This window comes from Somniosus microcephalus, chromosome 4, assembly GCF_052327205.1.
Source record: "Somniosus microcephalus isolate GS21.2 chromosome 4, FLI_Smic_1.0, whole genome shotgun sequence".
Taxonomy (NCBI): Eukaryota; Metazoa; Chordata; class Chondrichthyes; order Squaliformes; family Somniosidae; genus Somniosus; species Somniosus microcephalus.
In genome coordinates, this window is record NC_140990.1 from 195489169 (window position 1) to 195508234 (window position 19066).

Genomic DNA, 19066 nt, shown 5'->3' on the forward strand with positions numbered 1-19066 from the left:
TTGAGTAGGATATCAACTTTTTTAAACCGCTTTTTTCTCCTTTCTTTCTTCCTGAGCTGTTCACTACCTACAGCTGAAAAGGACAGGCAGCCTTCTCACAGCCTCCATCTCCACACACTGCCAGGATGTATCTTTAGAGAAGCCCAGTGCTGACTGTCCCTCCAACTTTTCAATGCTTCCCTCTCTTTACAGTGGCATTGGGCCTGTGTTCGGCAGCTCCCCACGGTAACTTGAATGGCTTGAGAATCACAGCAGAATGATGATTGGAATCTGTGCCCCACTATTCTGTTACGCCACGTGTTGCTGCTCCAATGCACTGTGCTTCCTAAAAGGTGCAATCAGAGAAAATTAACCCTAAACAGGAATCAAATATACCATTGGTTCAGATGAAAAGCCAATTAGGGCACTTGGGAAAAGGCACCAAGGACTAGATACAATAGAAAAATAAATGATGACAAGAAATGAAACATGCCATTTATTAAAGATACTTTCCTGAATTGTACAATGAACACTACTTTTTTTGCCTTTGTCAGTAATGATCTCACCACTTGGCGTTCAGCTCCCTCTTCCAGCACCTTCTTTTCTGTGCCTAGCTGTTGAAGGATGGTCTTCTGCAGCAGTGGGGCATTTGCTCCCCTCACAACAGCAACCAGCTGCCCCCCCTGCAAACACAGACAGAGTGACACTCAGATTAAGAGCACATTTTTTTTTAAATGAGTAAGCTTCACAACAATCTTCCATTTGGGTCAAATGTCCAAACATTTAGTGGACAGTTGGCATTTCAAGTGGACATTCAAGCAGCCAGAAGTAACCAGATTGGACAGTCTGTCAATTGTATAATGAAAGTAAAGTTTGGTGAAATATTGATGCCATTTGATGTCACTAGTGTATTTAGTTGGTATTGTAATTATATTGTTTTTATAAAGCAGGTTGAAATTAGAGATAGAACTTAATCATGGTCCCAACCTTTTCCCCAGTTTGTCTCCCAGATCCCCGATTTACATGCGGCCAGTGGTCACTGCCATCAGCTCAAAACATGGCCCCTCACATCAGAGAGGGCAAAGCCAAGGGGAGAAAATTCCAATGCCGAAAATGTCCTTGGTCCCAGCCTCCTTACCGCCATATGCTGTGGACGCCAGAATGAAGCATAGAAGATAGGAGCAGGAGTAGGCCAGTCGGCCCCTCGAGCCTGTTCCGCCATTTAATGAGATCATGGCTGATCATCCAAAGTCAGTACCCTGTCCCTGCTTTCTCCCCATATCCCTTGATCCCATTAGGCTTAAAAAATATATCTAACTCCTTCTTGAATATATTTAATGAATTGGCCTCAACTTCCTTCTGTGGTAGAGAATTCCACAGGTTCACCACTCTCTGGGTGAAGAAATTCCTCCTCCTCTCAGTCCTAAATGGCTTACCCCGTATCCTTAGACTGTGACCCCTCGTTCTGGACTCCCCCGCCATCGGGAACATCCTTCCTGTATCTAGTCTGACTAGTCCTGTTAGAATTTTATAAGTTTCAATGAGATCTCCTCTCATTCATCTAAACTCTAACGAATGCAAGCCCAATCGACCCAATCTCTCTTCATACGTCATTCCTGCCATCCCAGGTATCAGTCTGGTGAATCTTCGCTGCACTCCCTCCATGGCAAGAACATCCTTCCTCAGATAAGGCGACCAAAACTGAACACAATACTTTAGGTGTGGTCTCACCAAGGCCCTGTACAACTGAAGCAAGACATCCTTGCTCCTGTACTCGAATTCTCTCGCTATGAAGGCCAACATACCATTTGCCTTCTTAACCGCCTGCTGCACCTGCATGCTTACCTTCAGCGACTGGTGCACAAGGACACCCAGGTCTCGTTGCACTTCCCCTTTTCCCAATCTATTGCCATTCAGATAATAATCTGCCTTCCTGTTTTAGCCAGCAAAGTGGATAACCTCGCATTTATCCACATTATACTGCATCTGCCATGCATCTGCCCAATCACCCAACCTGTCCAAATCATACTGGAGTTTCGCTGCATCCTCCTCACAGCACACACGCCCACCCAGCTATGTGTCGTCTGCAAACTTGGAGATATTACATCTGGTTCCCTCGTCTAGATCATTAATATATATTGTGAATAACTGGGGTCCTAGCACCGATCCCCGCAGTTCCCCACTAGTCACTGCCTGCCACTCAGAAAAAGACCCGTTTATTCCAACTCTTTGCTTCCTGTCTGTTAACGAGTTCTCCATCCAAGTCAGTACCTTACCCCCAATCCCATGTGCCTTAACTTTGCACGCTAATCTCTTATGCGGGACCTTATTGAAAGCCTTCTGAAAGTCCAAATACACCACATCCTCTGGTTCTCCCTTATCTATCCTACCAGTTACATCCTCAAAAAATTCCAGTAGATTAGTCAAGCATGATTTACCTTTTGTAAATCCATGTTGACTTTGTCCAATCCTGTCACTGTTTTCCAAATGCTCTGCTATTACATCGTTTATAATGGACTCCAGCATTTTCCCCACTACCGATGTCAGGCTTACAGGTCTATAATTCCTCATTTTCTCTCTACCACCTTTTTTGAATAGTGGGGTTACATTAGCTACCCTCCAATCCATGGGAACTGTTCCAGATTCTATCGAATGTTGGCAGATGACCAGCAATGCATCTACTATTTCTAGGGTCACTTCCTTAAGTACCCTAGGATGTAGAACCTGGTATACAGGCCTATCCAGTGGCATAAGTCAGCCCCACCTGGGGGACCAGGCCCAGGTCCTAACCTGGAACCTGAATAAAAATTGCTGCTCCATCAATAATATTGGTTCTCTTATAAAGGGGCCCGATTGGGTCTAATTAAATAACTAATCGTGCTGGCTGCGACATTAGCGGTTGGGCAATGCCGCTTTTCCCACACCCTTCCTCTGGTAGGTGCCCAAGATGTGTCCATAGTGGCCGATGACTGCTCAGTTGCATTTTGCAAAATGGAGTTGGGGTGCAGATCAGCCATGATCTAATGGAATGGCCTGAGGGGCTGAATGGCCTACTCCTGTTCCTAATGTTCCTATCGTCTGCTGCAGTGTAGATTTTTGGCTCCACTGTGTGGTGTATGTAACCTGTTCCACCTTAAGAGAACTTAAGCCTGTTCCACCTTAAGAGATGTACTACTTTCTCTGGCTGCTGTATACGTAATACCGGTGGTGACCACCGGTATATAAGTACTGTGTAGTGATATTGTATTTAGTATAGTCCTGACCTCCAACTAGTAAAGACCTGTTGAACTTTATTCTTGTAGTCTGTGTCAGTAATTAATCTTAATACAACTGGAACACACAGACTTAACAGTGGCGACGAGTCCGATTCTTACCTTGCGGCAGTTTACATCCACGGCGGCTTCGTCCACAGAACGGGCGTCGAAGAGAGGCATCCACCCTCATCACCCTGCTGGAAGACACGTCGCGCGGCAGGCATCGAGAACCCGGAGTGCAGAAGACATCCTGAACTCGAAGCCTCCATCAGCGGCAGTCAGCTATCTTCTTTCTACCTCGGTAGTGGGTAAGCCGGTCAGCGACGCGAGCAGAAAGTCGGCCGCGTTGACTGTACAGACGGGGGGAGGAAGACGGAGGAATAAGGGCGGTGAGATCAATCGCGACCAGAGATAAGGGCCGGGCCGCATTCGGGCCAAAAGGCGCAGCACGGGGACATCGATCGCGGCTGGTGATAAGGGCCGGGCCGCTTTCGGGCCAAAAAGGCGCAGCGTCTGGGGCGACTGAAGGCGCGAGAGCCGCGGTGAAGGCGAACGCAGCCGGTGCTAATAACCGGGCTGCAAGAAGGGCTGCGAGGCGCGACATCGGGGTAGCGCGAATGCCCGAGGGAGCCGCGGTGAAGCGGAGACAGCGTCGGGGGAGTTACTAACCGCTGGGAAAGGGGAGCAGCAGCGGCACGCCAAACGCCATTGCAGCCAGTGGGTGAAGACCGCCAAGCGCGGGAAAACCGCCATTTTGTAGGCGGAGGACGAAGACAAGAGCGGGAAGCCGCCATCTTGGGGTAAAATAAATTGCAACGATGCCTAAACATGGGAACATTGATACCTTTGATGGCGACATCGAAGATTGGGCCATGTATGTAGAACGCATACAAAATTATTGTAAAGCAAATAAAATCCCAGATGCAGAGAAAGCACTTACTTTATTGAACTTAATGGGTGCGAAGACATACGGGCAATTGAAACACCTTTTATCACCAGATGAACCGGCGGATAAGACGTTCGAGGAGATTGTTACTGTCCTGAAAAATCATCTAAACCCCACGCCGCTGATGCTAGCGGAACGATTTAAAGTTTACAGCAGAAGGCAGCTGAAGGATGAAAGCAATGCTGAATATTTAATGGAATTGCGTAAGCTAGCAAAGTACTGTCAGTTTGGAACGGGACTGACAGACGCGCTAAGGGATAGATTTGTGTGTGGATTATTAAAAGAAGATACACAAAAGCGACTGCTCGAGGAGAATGAGCTGACGCTTGAGAAAGCGGTCACTATGGCAGCAGCGCACGAGGCCGCAGCGAGAGGAACGGCAGTAATGCAGCTACGGTCACCAGAACTCAGTACAAATAAATTGGGTTTGAGTACTGTAAAATGTTATCGTTGTGGAAAGACAACACACGATCAGAACCAGTGTTGGTTTAAAAACCAAGAATGCAGAACGTGTGGCAGGCTTGGCCACATAGCTAAAGTATGCCGGTCAGGAAAGAAGACCAGCAACAAAAAGTCACCGCAAGGAAAATACATAAAGGTGCACAAGGTGACAAAGACCAGTTCGAACGAACAGAAGTCAGGTTCAGACGCTAGCAGTAATGAACTGGGTAGCTTAAGAGTACACAACGTTGGTAAGGATGCAGATCTCCAGACAATTTGGGTCACTCTTCAGATAGCAGGAGTCCAAGTAAAGATGGAATTGGACACTGGATCGGCATTGACGGTCATGAATAAGAAAGATTACAAAAGGTTATTCCAACATATTCCCCTACGGGATACGGAGATTATATTGAAAACATACACGGGGCAAAGAGTGTACCTCATCGGAAAGATAGAGGTAAAAGTGGTCCACAAGGGCGAAGAAAGCCAAGTAATGGACTTATATGTGCTACCTGAAGGAGGTCCACTGTTAAGTCTGTGTGTTATATTGCGAATTACTACACAGACCACAAGAGTAAACTTTAACAGGACTTTACTGGTTGAAGGTCAGGGCGGATCTGCCCAATAAATCATTACACAGCACTAATATACCGGTGTGGTCACCGCCGGTATTACAGTATACAGCAGCCAAGATAAAGTAGTGCAACTCTTAAAATAGTTCTCTTAAAGGTGGAACGGTTACATACAATAGTTCTCTTAAAGGTGGAACGGTTACATACTCTACATTTACCACTACTGGGACGGGAGTGGATTAGGAAAATGAATATGGACTGGCACTCCTTAAAAGCACGAACGGTAGATTGCGGGGAAACAGATGTCAAACCTAAACGATTGTCCAAAATATTGGATGATGCTAAAGAGGTGTTCCAGCAAGGACTGGGAACACTGAAAGGAATTACGGCAAACATCAAGATTGATGAACATGCACAACCAAAATTTTTCAAAGCCAGACCGGTACCCTATGCAATACGACCTACTGTAGAAGCGGAACTGGAAGCGCTAGAACATTCAGGTGTACTGTCTAAGGTAGATTGGAGTGAGTGGGCTACGCCCATTGTTCCTGTTATGAAACGTCCTTCGAGCAACAAGCCAGGAGAACCAGGGAAGGTTCGCCTCTGTGGAGATTTCAAGATCACCGTTAATCCGTTGCTTCACACGGTGCAGTATCCGCTTCCGCGGATTGAGGATATTTTTGCTTCATTGTCTGGCGGGAAACACTTCACCAAGATAGACCTGGCACAGGCGTACTTGCAGATGGAGGTTGAAGAAGAGTCACGCCAGTACCTCACGATCAACACGCATAGAGGTTTGTACCGGTATAATAGGCTGGTTTTTGGAGTGGCATCGGCTCCGGCAATTTGGCAGAGGGCCATGGAGCAGGTATTACAGGGAATTCCAGGCACACAATGTTACCTGGACGATATTCTGATTACAGGTGATGGTGATGAAGAACACCTCGCAAACTTGGAACTGGTGCTCAACAGACTGAAAGAGTATGGACTTAGAGTTAACCGGCAGAAATGTGAGTTCTTTCAGAAGCGGATCTCGTACTGTGGTCATGTCATTGACCGGGAGGGGCTTCATAAGTCTCCTGACAAGATAGAGGCAGTTGTAAAGGCTCCCGCTCCGGATAATGTCTCTCAGTTGAGGTCGTTTCTGGGATTGATTAACTATTACCATAAGTTTCTTTTACAGAAGGGGGTACCATGGGAATGGAGCGAAAACTGTAAGAAGGCATTTCGCAAAAGCAAAGAATTGATCACCTCAGAGGAAGTGTTGGCTCACTTCAACCCGACACTGCCTATTCGGTTGGCTTGTGATGCTTCTCCATATGGTATTGGGGCAGTACTCTCACACAAGTTGCCAAATGGCACGGAAAGGCCAGTCGCGTTTGCATCCAGATCATTGACCTCCGCTGAGCGCAATTATGCGCAGATCGATAGGAAGGCTCTCAGCCTTGTATGGGGAGTGAAGAAGTTTAATCATTACCTGCAGGGCCAAAAATTCACACTTCTGACAGACCATCAGCCGTTGGTATCCATTTTTAACCCTAAGAAGGGTGTTTCGGTGATGACAGCACAGCGACTCCAGAGATGGTCCCTTTTCCTAGGGGCACATCAATGTCAAATAGAATTCAAAGGTACAAAGCAGCATGGCAATGCTGATGGGCTGTTGCGCCTGCCACTACCTGAAGCAGAAGAGACGACGAAAGTTGACCCTGTTGAGTTATTTCATTCGACCATCATCGAGTGTTTACCAGTCACCAATGCAAGTATTGAAAGAGAAACCAGGAACGACCCGACACTGTCCCGAGTTTACGAGGTGACAGTGAAGGGATGGCCAACACATGGTGATCCTCTGTTACCGGCATTCTCGGCAAGGCGAGACCAGCTGTCCGTCTGCCATGGTACTTTGATGTACGGGACAAGAGTGATTATTCCTCCCAAGTTACGGGAAAGAGTTCTAAAGGAACTGCATGAAGGTCATCTGGGGGGAGTTAAGATGAAAAGTCTTGCTAGGGCTTATGTATGGTGGCCGGGCATTGACCAACAGATAGAGGAGTTGACAAAAAGCTGCGCTGGGTGCCAAAAAGTGCAAAATGCACCTCCGATCGCACCGCTACACCCATGGGAATGGCCTTCAGCCCCATGGCAACGTGTACATATTGACTTTGCTGGTCCATTCATGGACTCCATGTTCCTAATTGCGGTGGACGCACATTCCAAATGGCCAGAAGTGATCAAGATGAATACCACTACTTCAGAAAAGACAATTGCGGTGTTAAGAACAATATTCGCAAGGAACGGATTGCCAGAACAGATATGTTCGGACAACGGACCACAGTTCATGTCGGAAGAATTCCAAAAATTCTTAAAGAAGAATGGGGTGAAACATTATACCTCTGCCCCATATCATCCGGCGACAAACGGGTTGGCCGAGAGATTTGTCCAAACATTCAAAAAGGCAATAAAGGCCATGAACGATGATCAGATTCCGTTACAACACAAGGTGGACAATTTCCTAATGGCATATCGAAACGCCGCTCATGCAGTGACTAACCAAAGTCCTGCCATGATGTTTTATAACAGGAGGTTGCGGTCCAGGTTGGACTTGTTAAAACCAAATGTGCGGAGGGAAGTGGAAAACAAACAGTTCCGGCATATTAATAACAAGTCCACTCGAAGTTTCGACGTAGGACAACCAGTGTTGGCAAGGGGCTATGGAAACGAAAAATGGCAGTCCGGAACAATTCGGGCCAGACAAGGACCTCTGATGTACACAGTAGATATTGGTAACAATGTGATAAGGCGTCATGCGGATCAACTGATAGAATCAAGAGCAAGGGTCGAACCCATGGTTGCGACAGAGACAACTGTGGAAGACGTTAATGAACCTGAAGCATCTACCTCGGCAGGGACTGTACCTGATGATGATGTCCAATACATAGGAAACCAACAAGAAGAGTCACCTCAGCAACAAGAATCAGAGACCACTGAAAGGCGTTATCCAAACTGAATCAGAAGGCCTCCTGAGAGACTGAACCTTTGAACTGTTTATACCTGAAGTTATATATGTATGTATGTTATGATGTTATGTTAAATGGGGATATGACTGTTAAGCTAAAAAGGGAGGATTGTGGTGTATGTAACCTGTTCCACCTTAAGAGAACTTAAGCCTGTTCCATCTTAAGAGATGTACTACTTTCTCTGGCTGCTGTATACGTAATACCGGTGGTGACCACCGGTATATAAGTACTGTGTAGTGATATTGTATTTAGTATAGTCCTGACCTCCAACTAGTAAAGACCTGTTGAACTTTATTCTTGTAGTCTGTGTCAGTAATTAATCTTAATACAACTGGAACACACAGACTTAACACACTGAATCCAATGTCGGCCACATGAAATTGGATACAGAGTTCGAATAGAATCCCAGATCTAAAGCAAAATTGAAGCAATGGGTTCTGCAAAATCTTCCCTTGACTCCCAAAATGGGAAATTTAATACTTCAGGCTGTTCTGTAAGGCAGTTTCCATCTCTCTTCAAACCACATTGAAAAGTGGCAGGTTAAGTTAAAAAGGGCAGAGTGGTTGGAGAGCTGGGCATTAGAGTGAATAATATTGACATTCATTCATATTATTTCTGGCTTTTACAAAATTGAGTACATTTTATTAATGGTTTAATTTTGCACTTGAGGTAAAAATGATTTGGAGGGGATTAATAAAGGAATACCAATGCTGATCTCACTCAGGGTGATGGTGTTGAGTGCTTCCATTGATCCAGGTACCTGTTGGATTGGGAGAATAATTCACCAGCCCTCCTGTTTCTGATCATTATCCAGTGATCTCTGCTGGAAAGCCCACGAATGTCCAGTTCGATCAGGTGGAAGGTGGGCAGTGTGAGCCCATCAACTTTCCAAGGCCAAACCAATTTTGAAGGATGGACTTCATTTCCTAAACATCGATGAGCTGCTTGTGCATTTCAATGGAGAGGGCTGAAAATCCAATGGCTCCAACATGGAGCCCAGCCAGTGCAGGTAAGTTGAGAGTTGGGGGGGTGGCGGGGGTGAGGGGCTGCGGAGAGTCAGACATTAGTTAAGTTGATTTTTGTGGGGTCAGGAGCAGCATTAATACTCCTCCTGACCATACAATAACTACTTTATAAGTTTAGCTTATCTGTAGCAGTCCCTTTAAGGACAGACGGTTAGCTCAACACCTCTTTTCGATGAGGCACTTGGGCTGGCCATTTCCAGGATCCCATCAAGATGGTGGTGGCCTGGACATCGATGGAAATGGGGCAAGAAGTTCTACGCTCTAATTTTCCTTATCCAATTGCCCTGTACCACCTGTAAACGGGGACAAATATCGGCTCCTGCGTGTGAGCATTTGTGGGTTGAAATTCCTCTGTGTCCCATTTTCAGAGTTGACAGGAAAGCATTGACCAGGGTCCACGGAGATACTTCAAGCTCTTGGAGAGTATGATGTCGGGGTCAGGTTTTATGACACCCCCTGCCCTTCCCACCCCTCCCCCCCCTCCCTCCCCCCTCCCCCCTCCCTCCCCCCCCTCCCTCCCCCCCTCCCCCTCCTCCTCCCCCCCTCCCCCCCTCCTCCTCCCCCCCCCGCCACCGCCACCACACCGTCGTCAATTTGCCTGCTGATACTCATGGGCTGTGCTCGCAAATGAAGAATGGCTACCTGGGCAAGATACCAAAAGGCTGGCAGCACTTATGGAACCCATCTCCAGCATGGGTCAGAGGAGAAGGGGGAGCACTCAGGTCGGGGGTGGGGGGGTTAGAGGGCAGGGAGCATATGAACCCGAAAATATGTGACTATTTGCTTCTTAAATCCATTTAATATTAACTCACTCCGTAGAAAAGAAAGGTGGGTTCACATTTCCCTCTGTATTTTTGCAGCGAGTCAATGATATCCACTTCAGCCTGAAAAATAATCGTGTAGAAACAGCAACGTGTTAAAATGCATTTGGAAGGCATATTCCTTCAGTTTCCTAATATAACCGCTTCAGGTTTTTTTTTATGGGACTGCTCCATGTTCTACAACACTGGAGCGAATGAACAGTTGGCCAGGCTATCAGTCCTCTGCAATTTGCCTGGCTGGAAGAGAACCACAATAATTGCTAACACTTACGTTGGGAGCTCTGGCGTTGCTGCAGCTGCAGCCTAGCATCCTGCATTGTTCCAAAATCTCGCCATAGAGTACCAGCAGTGAAGCTTCATACAAAGCTCCTGCACAGCTCTCTTTCAGACAATGCCTTCACCTTGGGTTAATTGGGACTTGCTTTATGTTATGTTTTGATTGACACTACTATAATGGTGACACGACTATTCCGAAATTCCGTACAAGAAATTAATGTCTTACCAATGCAAAATGTAAAAGATCATCCCCCAGTTCATTTTTAATCTTCCGAAACAAACTGATCACAGCCTTGCACGGACCACACCACGCTTGGTACACATCCACCACTGCCAAAGAGATAACATAGCTGTAAATTAGTGCAAGCTATCTGAAATTAATATAAATTGCATTCAAAATAGAATAAGTATGATATTATCAAATTAATCTGTGCCATTTTTGCATTTGTCAATTGAAAATAGATGTCTTTCACCAGGTGTAGTCAGTGTTTTTTTTTCCATTTTGCTCTTAATATTCTCTTTCTATTATTGAGACATGGGCAAGGCAATATTTATTGCCCATCCCCAGCTGTTGTAAAGGCATTAAGAGACAACCATATAGTGATGAACTGGAGTCATATGCAGGCCAGGCCAGACTCCGTCCCTGCCTCAGTTCATCTGCTGCTGAATCCATCATCCATGCCTTTGTTTACTCTAGACTTAATTATTCCAATGCTCTCCTGGCCGGCCTCCCGTCTTCCCCCCTCTATAAATTTGAGCTCAACCAAAACTCTGCTGCCTGTTTCCTAACTCGCACCAAGTATCATTCACCCATCGCCCCTGTGCTCGCTGACCTACATTGGCTCCAGGTCCGGCAACACCGCAATTTTAAAATTCTCAACTTTGTTTTCAAATCCCTCCATGGCCTCGCCCCTCCCTATCTCTGTAACATGCTCCAGCTCTACAACCTTCCGAGATCTCTGCATTCCTCCAATTATGGCATCCTGCACATCCCCGATTTTAATCGTTCCACCATTGGTGGCCGTACCTTCAGCTGCCTAGGCCCTAAGCTCTGGAATTCCCTCTCTAAACCTCTCTGCCTCTCTACCTCTCTTTCCTCCTTTAAGATGCTTCTTAAAACCTACCTCTTTGACCAAGCTTTTGGTCATATGTCCTACTACCTCCTTATGTGGCTTGGTGTCAAATTTTGTTTGATAACACTCTTGTGAAGTGCCTTGGGACGTTTTGCTACATTAAAGGAGCTATATAAATGCAGGTTGTTGTTGCTGTTGTAGGAGTGGCAGGTTCCCTTCCCTGAAGAACATCAGTGAACTAATTGGATTTTTACAACAATCTAATAGTTTTCATGGTCATTTTCTGGTACCAGCTCACAAATTGTCAAACTTGCTGAATTCAATTTTAATTGCCATGGTGGAATTTTAACTCTCGACCTCTGGGTTGCTGGTCCAGTATCATAACTGCTAGGCTGCTGTCCCCTGGCTTTGTTCCTCTCCGCTCTTGAAGGTATTAGCTCATGCTGGGTACAGTCCCACAGGTGCCATCAGTCAGCCCCACTAGTACCTTGCCCAGCTGGCCATTCTTCACGTGACCCCAGAGCATACGTTTTCAAACTGGGGTTCTAGGACCTTAAAGGGGATCCGAGATGTCTCGCAAGGAAGTTTTATTTCTGTCTATCAACACATTTCTAAATGTTTCTGTAACTTTTCATTTACTAGTGCATTGGCCCCTAATTTCCTCACCATTTTTGGCAAGGTTGTAGCTTAAAACTGAGGACACATGGCAATTTTGAAGGTGAATTGTGGGGACAGGACCTGCTTCTGCTCTGTAATGGCGGTGCTGCAGTGTCCATCATGATCTGAGGCCATCTACATTTGTGCTCGCCAATACTGCTGGAAGCTCATTATTAAAATGAGGAGGAACATAAGAACATAAGAAATAGGAGCAGGAGGAGGCCATTTGGCCCCTCGAGCCTGCTCCGCCATTCAATAAGGTCATGGCTGATCTTCTACCTCAACTCCACTTTCATGCACTATCTCCATATCCCTTGATTCCCTTAATATCCAAAAACCTATCGATCTCTATCTTGAATATACTCAATGACTGAGTCTCCACAGCCCTCTGGGGTAGAGAATTCCAACGGCGTTAGAATCCCCAAAATGCCATGACTTGCGCTCCCATTGCAGCAAGGGAAACTTTGAACAAAATAAATAAGGTGTACCTGTTGCCAATATCAACTGAAACTGGCAGAAGTGCTTTACTTTGGAGCCTGAGGAGACTTTAAAGTAAGATGGCTACAGTTACAGAAGAGATATTTAAGTGTTTTATTTTTGGCCTTGATCCTGAATTGAACTGGACTTGCCTCTGAAAGCCTGAGGGCCTCTGAGATAATTTTGGCCCCAACTACAGTGTGAGGTTCTATGTGCGAGGTATGGAGTTCCCAATGAGCGATTCCCTTATTTGCAAAGTTAATGGAGGAGGAGAGAGCAGTGCAGGATAGAGGAAAGGAGAGTGAGGCAGTATTTGAGGAGAACGTGATACTGCCCCTCCCCAAAGAACTTATAGGCAACCTAAATTCTATGAAGACCTTAGTGAGGAGCTGTGTGTTAGAAGACTGTGCTTGACCAAAGAGGAAATAGGAGAGCTGTGCCAGCCACTGCATGGTGACCTGCGGCCAACATCATCTGCTCAGACAACACTGCCTGTGGCTATGAAAATGATGACTATACTCAATTTTTATGTCACAAGCTCATTTCAAGCGGTCACAGTGGATAGTGGATCTTTGCACTATCATCCAGGGTGCCATGCCATCCAGGCATGTATTCATCAGGGCATTAATTTAGTATGCCGCACCATTTAGTAGAGCTGGAGAATTCATCCAGTTTGGTAGAACAGCAAAGCAGCAGTATGATAGGGACATTTTGTTTTATTGTATCCCTGGGTTCCCCAATGTGCAGGGTGCAATAGAGACACCCACATAGCATTGCAAACTCCTACTGTTAATTTCCTCAATATTTTTTAACAGAAGGGGTCTTACCTGGTGAATGTCCAGATTGTGTGTGACCAGGTGCAAAGAATCTTTCACATCAATGCAAGATTTGCTGGAAGTAGTCATAGAGCATTCATTCTCAGGAAGTCTGCCCTCCCCGAGTTATTGCAGAACAATAGTTAAGTGAACGGATGGCTTGTGAGTGGCAAGGCTTACCCCTTGTTGCCATGGATAATGACTCCTGTAAGAGTTGCAAGCTGAACAGGGCTGCAATGAGGCATACACTTCTACCAGAGTAATCACTGAAGGGACACAGGGGTACTAAAGGGGTGCCTTTTCTGCATTGATAGATCAGGAAGGGTTTTGCAATAAGCTCCATATTGAGTATCCTGCGTAATTGTAGCTTGCTGTGTGTGCCCTGCACAACTTTGCCATCCAAAAAGCCTGAATATGGAGATTCCTGGGGAAGAGGCCCTAGCTGCTTTGGAGGCAGAATAGCATGGAATAGAGCACCAGGAGGACCGTGACTTGGAGGAAGACTTCTCAATGACAACTCCAATGAGCATTAGAAGTCAATGGACTAATGAAGTGTTCTTACCTATTTAATAGTCTACAGGTGCAATTTTGACTTTGGGTAATTGTGTAAAACAAGCGATATCAGATCAGCCACCCATCATTTGAAAATCAGCCAGTCTTTTTAAAGGCTGCCCTAATTTCAAACCCTTGCAGGGCGCCACTCCCATGTTGCAATGGAGATGCACTACTGAACCACCAATGAACATTTAAATGAGTTACAGGAGCATGCCAATTTTTGCTGGGGAATCCCATACAATAACGTTTGAAAACCACTGGCTGAGAGTGTCAGCTGGTCATTTGATCGTCCCATCATCACAACCAAATCCGATTCTGTCCTCATCCCTATCCACACAAATGCATTTTCCAGCAGGGTCACAGGTTAGTGATCAGGATTGTGAATCTTGGGTGTTTTTTCCCGATCTAGCCTGGCACAATGAGCCAATTTGTTGTGCCTGTACCATTGCCCTGACTGAGACCAGCTCAACTCAGCCAGGTCAATAATCAAAGCTGAGACCTTTCAAATTGTGATGAAATATATGCCTTCATCAGCCCATGTGTTTTACCTGCTTGTATTGTGTGAACCGCCCCCTTTTGTTCCTATTGTGTGTATTGGCTACGCCCCTGTCTTTTGCCATATAAAGGTCTCAAAAGCTGTATGAGTCATTCCTACCAGACGAACCCGATGTGGGAAGACCTGTAATGCTGCAATGTTCTTAGTGATTAAAAGCCTTCAGTTGAATCCTTGTCTTTGAGTCATTGATGGCATATCAATTTTAATCACTAAAACACCAAGATGGATCGACTCCTGAAACCAGAGCGCTTGGATCTGGACCCCCATGCCTCAGACGCAGTCACACAGTTCGGACACTGGTTCCAATGCTTCGAATTTTTCATTGCAAACTCATCCACCACCATAGCAGCCGCAACCGCTACCGGAGACATGAAACTGGGAATCCTGCGAAACTGGGTGAGCCATCGGGTCTCCCCTCTCATCCAAGATGCCACCAGCTACGGGGATGCCTGCACCATTCTGAAGGCCCACTACGTGCGGCCAATAAACGAGGTGTACGCCAGGCATCTTCTGACTACTCGCACGCAGCGGCATGGTGAGTCACTAGAGGACTTTATACTAAGCCTAAAAGTACTGGGCAGAGACTGTAACTGTAAGGCCGTGTCTGCCATCGTGTACACGGAGGAGCTGATTCGAGACTCCCTTATTGCGGGCCTCAGTTCAAATTACATTCGGCAGAAACTGTTTGAAAAGGAGGGACTGGACTTAAAACAGGCTATAGATATAGCGCGATCGCTGGATATGGCCCAGAAGAACTCTGAATCCTGTTACCCAGGCCACGCGGCCCACTCCGCCTCGTGCGCGCCGTAGGGGCCGCCATCTTGGAAGCCATCTTCACCTCCCAGGTCTCAGGCCAGCCCAGCACCATCGGAGCCCCAGCCTCCACCCAGGAGCCCCACTACTGCCGCGATGCATCGGGGCCCGAAATGCTACTTCTGCAGCCAGGACAAACACTCCAGGCATCTGTGCCCAGCGAAGGGCACCACCTGTTTTAAATGCGGGAAGAAAGGACATTTCAGCAAAGTCTGCAGAGGGAACCCCGCCTCCAACTCCACCACCGCCGCGTGCGCACCATGGGAGCGGCCATCTTGGAAGCCATCTTGTCCACCCTCATGGAATCCACCATCTTGCCCCGACTACACGGACCTCCAGGACCCACTGGTGGCCTCGATCACAGTGGATCAATCCAGGCCGCCTCCGTTGTCTAAATCGATGATGGACATAGAGGTAAACGGGAACAAGGTTAAATGCTTGATTGACTGCGGGAGCACCGAAAGCTTTATTCATCCTAGCCTGGTAAAACGACTTTCACTAACGATAGTCCCCACACAGGGCAAAATCGCCATGGCCGATAAGACTCATACCTCAAAAATTACAGGTTTCTGCACGGTTATGTTGTCGGTAAAAGGCAATGATTACAGAGATTTTAAACTATTGATAATGCCAGATCTCTGTGTGAGCGTGATCTTGGGTCTGGACTTCCAGTGCCACCACCAAAGTATCACACTTACCTACGGTGGGTCCCAGCCGCCCCTCACAGTGTGCGGTCTGGCTACCCTGAAGGTCAAGCCGCCCTCTCTGTTCGCCAACCTCGCACCCAACTGTCGACCCATAGTGACCAAGAGTAGGCGGTACAGCTGGGAGGACAGACGGTTCATTGCGTCGGAAGTAGAAAGACTCAAGCGGGAGGGTATCATCGAATGCAGTACCAGCCCGTGGCGCGCCCAGGTAGTAGTAGTTAAGGCTAGCGAAAAGAAGCGGATGGTGATAGATTATAGCCAGACGGTTAATCTATACACCCAGCTAGACGCCTACCCTCTGCCCCGCATAGCGGATATGGTTAACCAAATCGCGCAATACCGGGTGTTTTCCACCATCGACCTAAAATCGGCATACCACCAGCTCCCCATTAGGCCGGAGGACCGTCCATACACCGCCTTCGAGGCGAACGGACGTCTCTACCACTTCCTCAGAGTCCCCTTTGGGGTAACGAACGGGGTCTCGGTCTTCCAGCGGGAGATGGACCGCATGGTCGATGAGAACCAGTTAACAGCCACCTACCCATACCTAGACAACGTCACCATCTGCGGCCACGACCAGCAAGACCACGACTCGAACCTCGCGAGATTTCTGAAAACCGCCCTCAGACTCAATCTCACCTACAACGAGGATAAGTGTGTCTTTAGCACCACGCGCCTCTGTATCCTGGGCTGCGTGGTGGAAAACGGGGAAATCGGTCCGGACCCCGACTGATTGCGCCCCCTACGGGAGCTACCCCTACCAAACACTCCCAAGGCCCTGAAAAGGTGCCTGGGGTTCTTCTCCTATTACGCCCAATGGGTCCCCAATTATTCCGACAAGGCCCGTCCCCTCCTGAAATCAACGTCCTTCCCGCTCACGGCCGAGGCCCACGCCGCCTTCAACAGCATTAAACATGACATTGAGAAGGCCGCGCTGCGGGCAGTGGACGAAAACATCCTTTCCAGGTCGAAAGCGATGCGTCCGACTTCACTTTAGCAGCCACCCTCAACCAGGATGGGCGGCCCGTAGCCTTTTTCTCAAGAACCCTCCAAGGGCCCGAGATCAGGCACTCCTCGGTAGAGAAGGAGGCCCAGGCCATAGTGGAGGCAGTGCAGCACTGGAGGCACTACCTAGCCGGCAAACGCTTCACCCTGCTTACCGACCAGCGGTCGGTAGCCTTCATGTTTAACAACAAACAGAGGGGGAAGATCAAGAACGACAAAATTCTCAGGTGGCGGATCGAACTCTCCACATTTGAGTACGACATAATATATAGGCCGGGGGCCCTCAACGAATCCCCCGACGCCCTATCACGAGGGATGTGTGCCAGCATCCAGGGGGACAGGCTACAGGGCCTCCACAATGGCCTCTGCCACCCGAGGGTCACCCGGCTATTCCACTTTATAAAATCCCGTAACCTGCCCTATTCCATCGAGGAGGTCCGGTCTATGACCAGGGACTGCCGCACTTGTGCGGAATGCAAGCCCCATTTTCTCAGGCCTGACCGAGCCCACCTGATCAAAGCTACACGGCCATTCGAGCGCCTGAGCTTAGATTTCAAGGGACCACTCCCCTCCACCGACCGCAATGTGTACTTTCTCAACATTGTGGACGAGTACTCCCGCTTCCCATTCGCCTACCCCTGCCCAGACATGACCAGTGCCACGGTCATCAAGTGCCTCGGCAACCTGTTTTGCACGTTTGGCATGCCTAACTACGTCCACACTGACAGGGGGGCGTCGTTCATGAGCGATGAACTGCGCCAATACCTGCTGTCAAAGGGGATAGCCACGAGTCGGACCACTAGTTATAACCCCCGGGGTAATGGGCAAGTGGAGAGGGAGAACGCGACAGTGTGGAAGGCGGTCACCTTAGCACTAAGGTCTAAAGGCCTCCCCACCTCCCGCTGGCAGGAGGTCCTCCCAGACGTACTCCACTCGATAAGGTCGCTACTGTGTACTGCTACTAACGCCACTCCCCACGAGAAGATGTTTGTTTTTCCCCGCAAATCAACCTCAGGAGTATCCCTACCCTCGTGGCTCTCCACCCCAGGAAGAGTCCTGTTACGGAAGCATGTGAGGGGCCACAAAACGGATCCCCTCGTGGAGGCAGTACACCTACTCCACGCAAACCCACAGTACGCGTACGTCAAGCACGCCGACGGGCGTGAAGACACCGTGTCCATAAAGGACCTCGCCTCGGCAGGAAGCGACGATGATGACCCATCACCACCACCCCCAGAAGAACCTCCACCATCCCCAGAGGTATCCTCACTGCCCCCAGAAGTACCTGCAACACCCCCAGCACATGGGTATGCCCAGGAGGGCACCACGGACTCCCGGTCGGAACCCAAGGTACTGTTGCGACATTCAGGAAGGACTATCACACCCCTGGACAGACTAAATCTGTAGAAGGGGTGAATGTGATGAAATATATGCCTTCATCAGCCCATGTGTTTTACCTGCTTGTATTGTGTGAACCGCCCCCTTTTGTTCCTATTGTGTGTATTGGCTACGCCCCTGTCTTTTGCCATATAAAAGTCTCAAAAGCTGTATGAGTCATTCCTACCAGACGAACCCGATGTGGGAAGACCTGTAATGCTGCAATGTTCTTAGTGATTAAAAGCCTTCAGTTGAATCCTTGTCTTTGAGTCATTGATGGCATATCACAAATATCACACCAATTTGTTGTGCCTGTACCATTGCCCTGACTGAGACCAGCTCAACTCAGCCAGGTCAATAATCAAAGCTGAGACCTTTCAAATATCACACCATGCAGCGGGCTTAGCCGCAGAGCTGTCAAGGATATTTCACTCATGTATAAGACTTGTATAACTCTCTGGGGCCTTCAGTACTTGTGAATTACTGATCTCAGCTTAGGCTTATGAAAAGAACTGCCATAACTTATCACCACTGGTGCAAGGTCCTGGTCACTGAATTTATGTCATCATAACTAGAAATTAGAATATCTTGTAAGTGTCAAGGGCTAAGGAATATTCAAGATGTCAAGAATAATACAGATCACATGACTTTGATGTTCTCAGTTCCCGAAGAGGCCTGTCTCACTTTATGTTACGATATCATC

The 19066-nt window shown here is 47.7% G+C and overlaps 1 protein-coding gene across 2 annotated transcripts in view; it reads right to left on the reverse strand.

Moving 5' to 3' along the window:
* LOC147120110 (thioredoxin domain-containing protein 6-like) overlaps positions 1–19066 on the reverse strand; it is a 221116-nt gene that overhangs the window by 142500 nt on the left and 59550 nt on the right. For both annotated transcript variants that reach the window (XM_085985657.1, XM_085985658.1), the window contains exons 4-6: positions 10555–10658; positions 10044–10115; positions 546–662 (exon numbers count right to left, since the gene is read on the reverse strand). In XM_085985657.1, coding sequence (XP_085841783.1) covers positions 546–662; positions 10044–10115; positions 10555–10658 — 293 coding nt within the window. The remainder of the gene's footprint in view (positions 1–545; positions 663–10043; positions 10116–10554; positions 10659–19066) is intronic.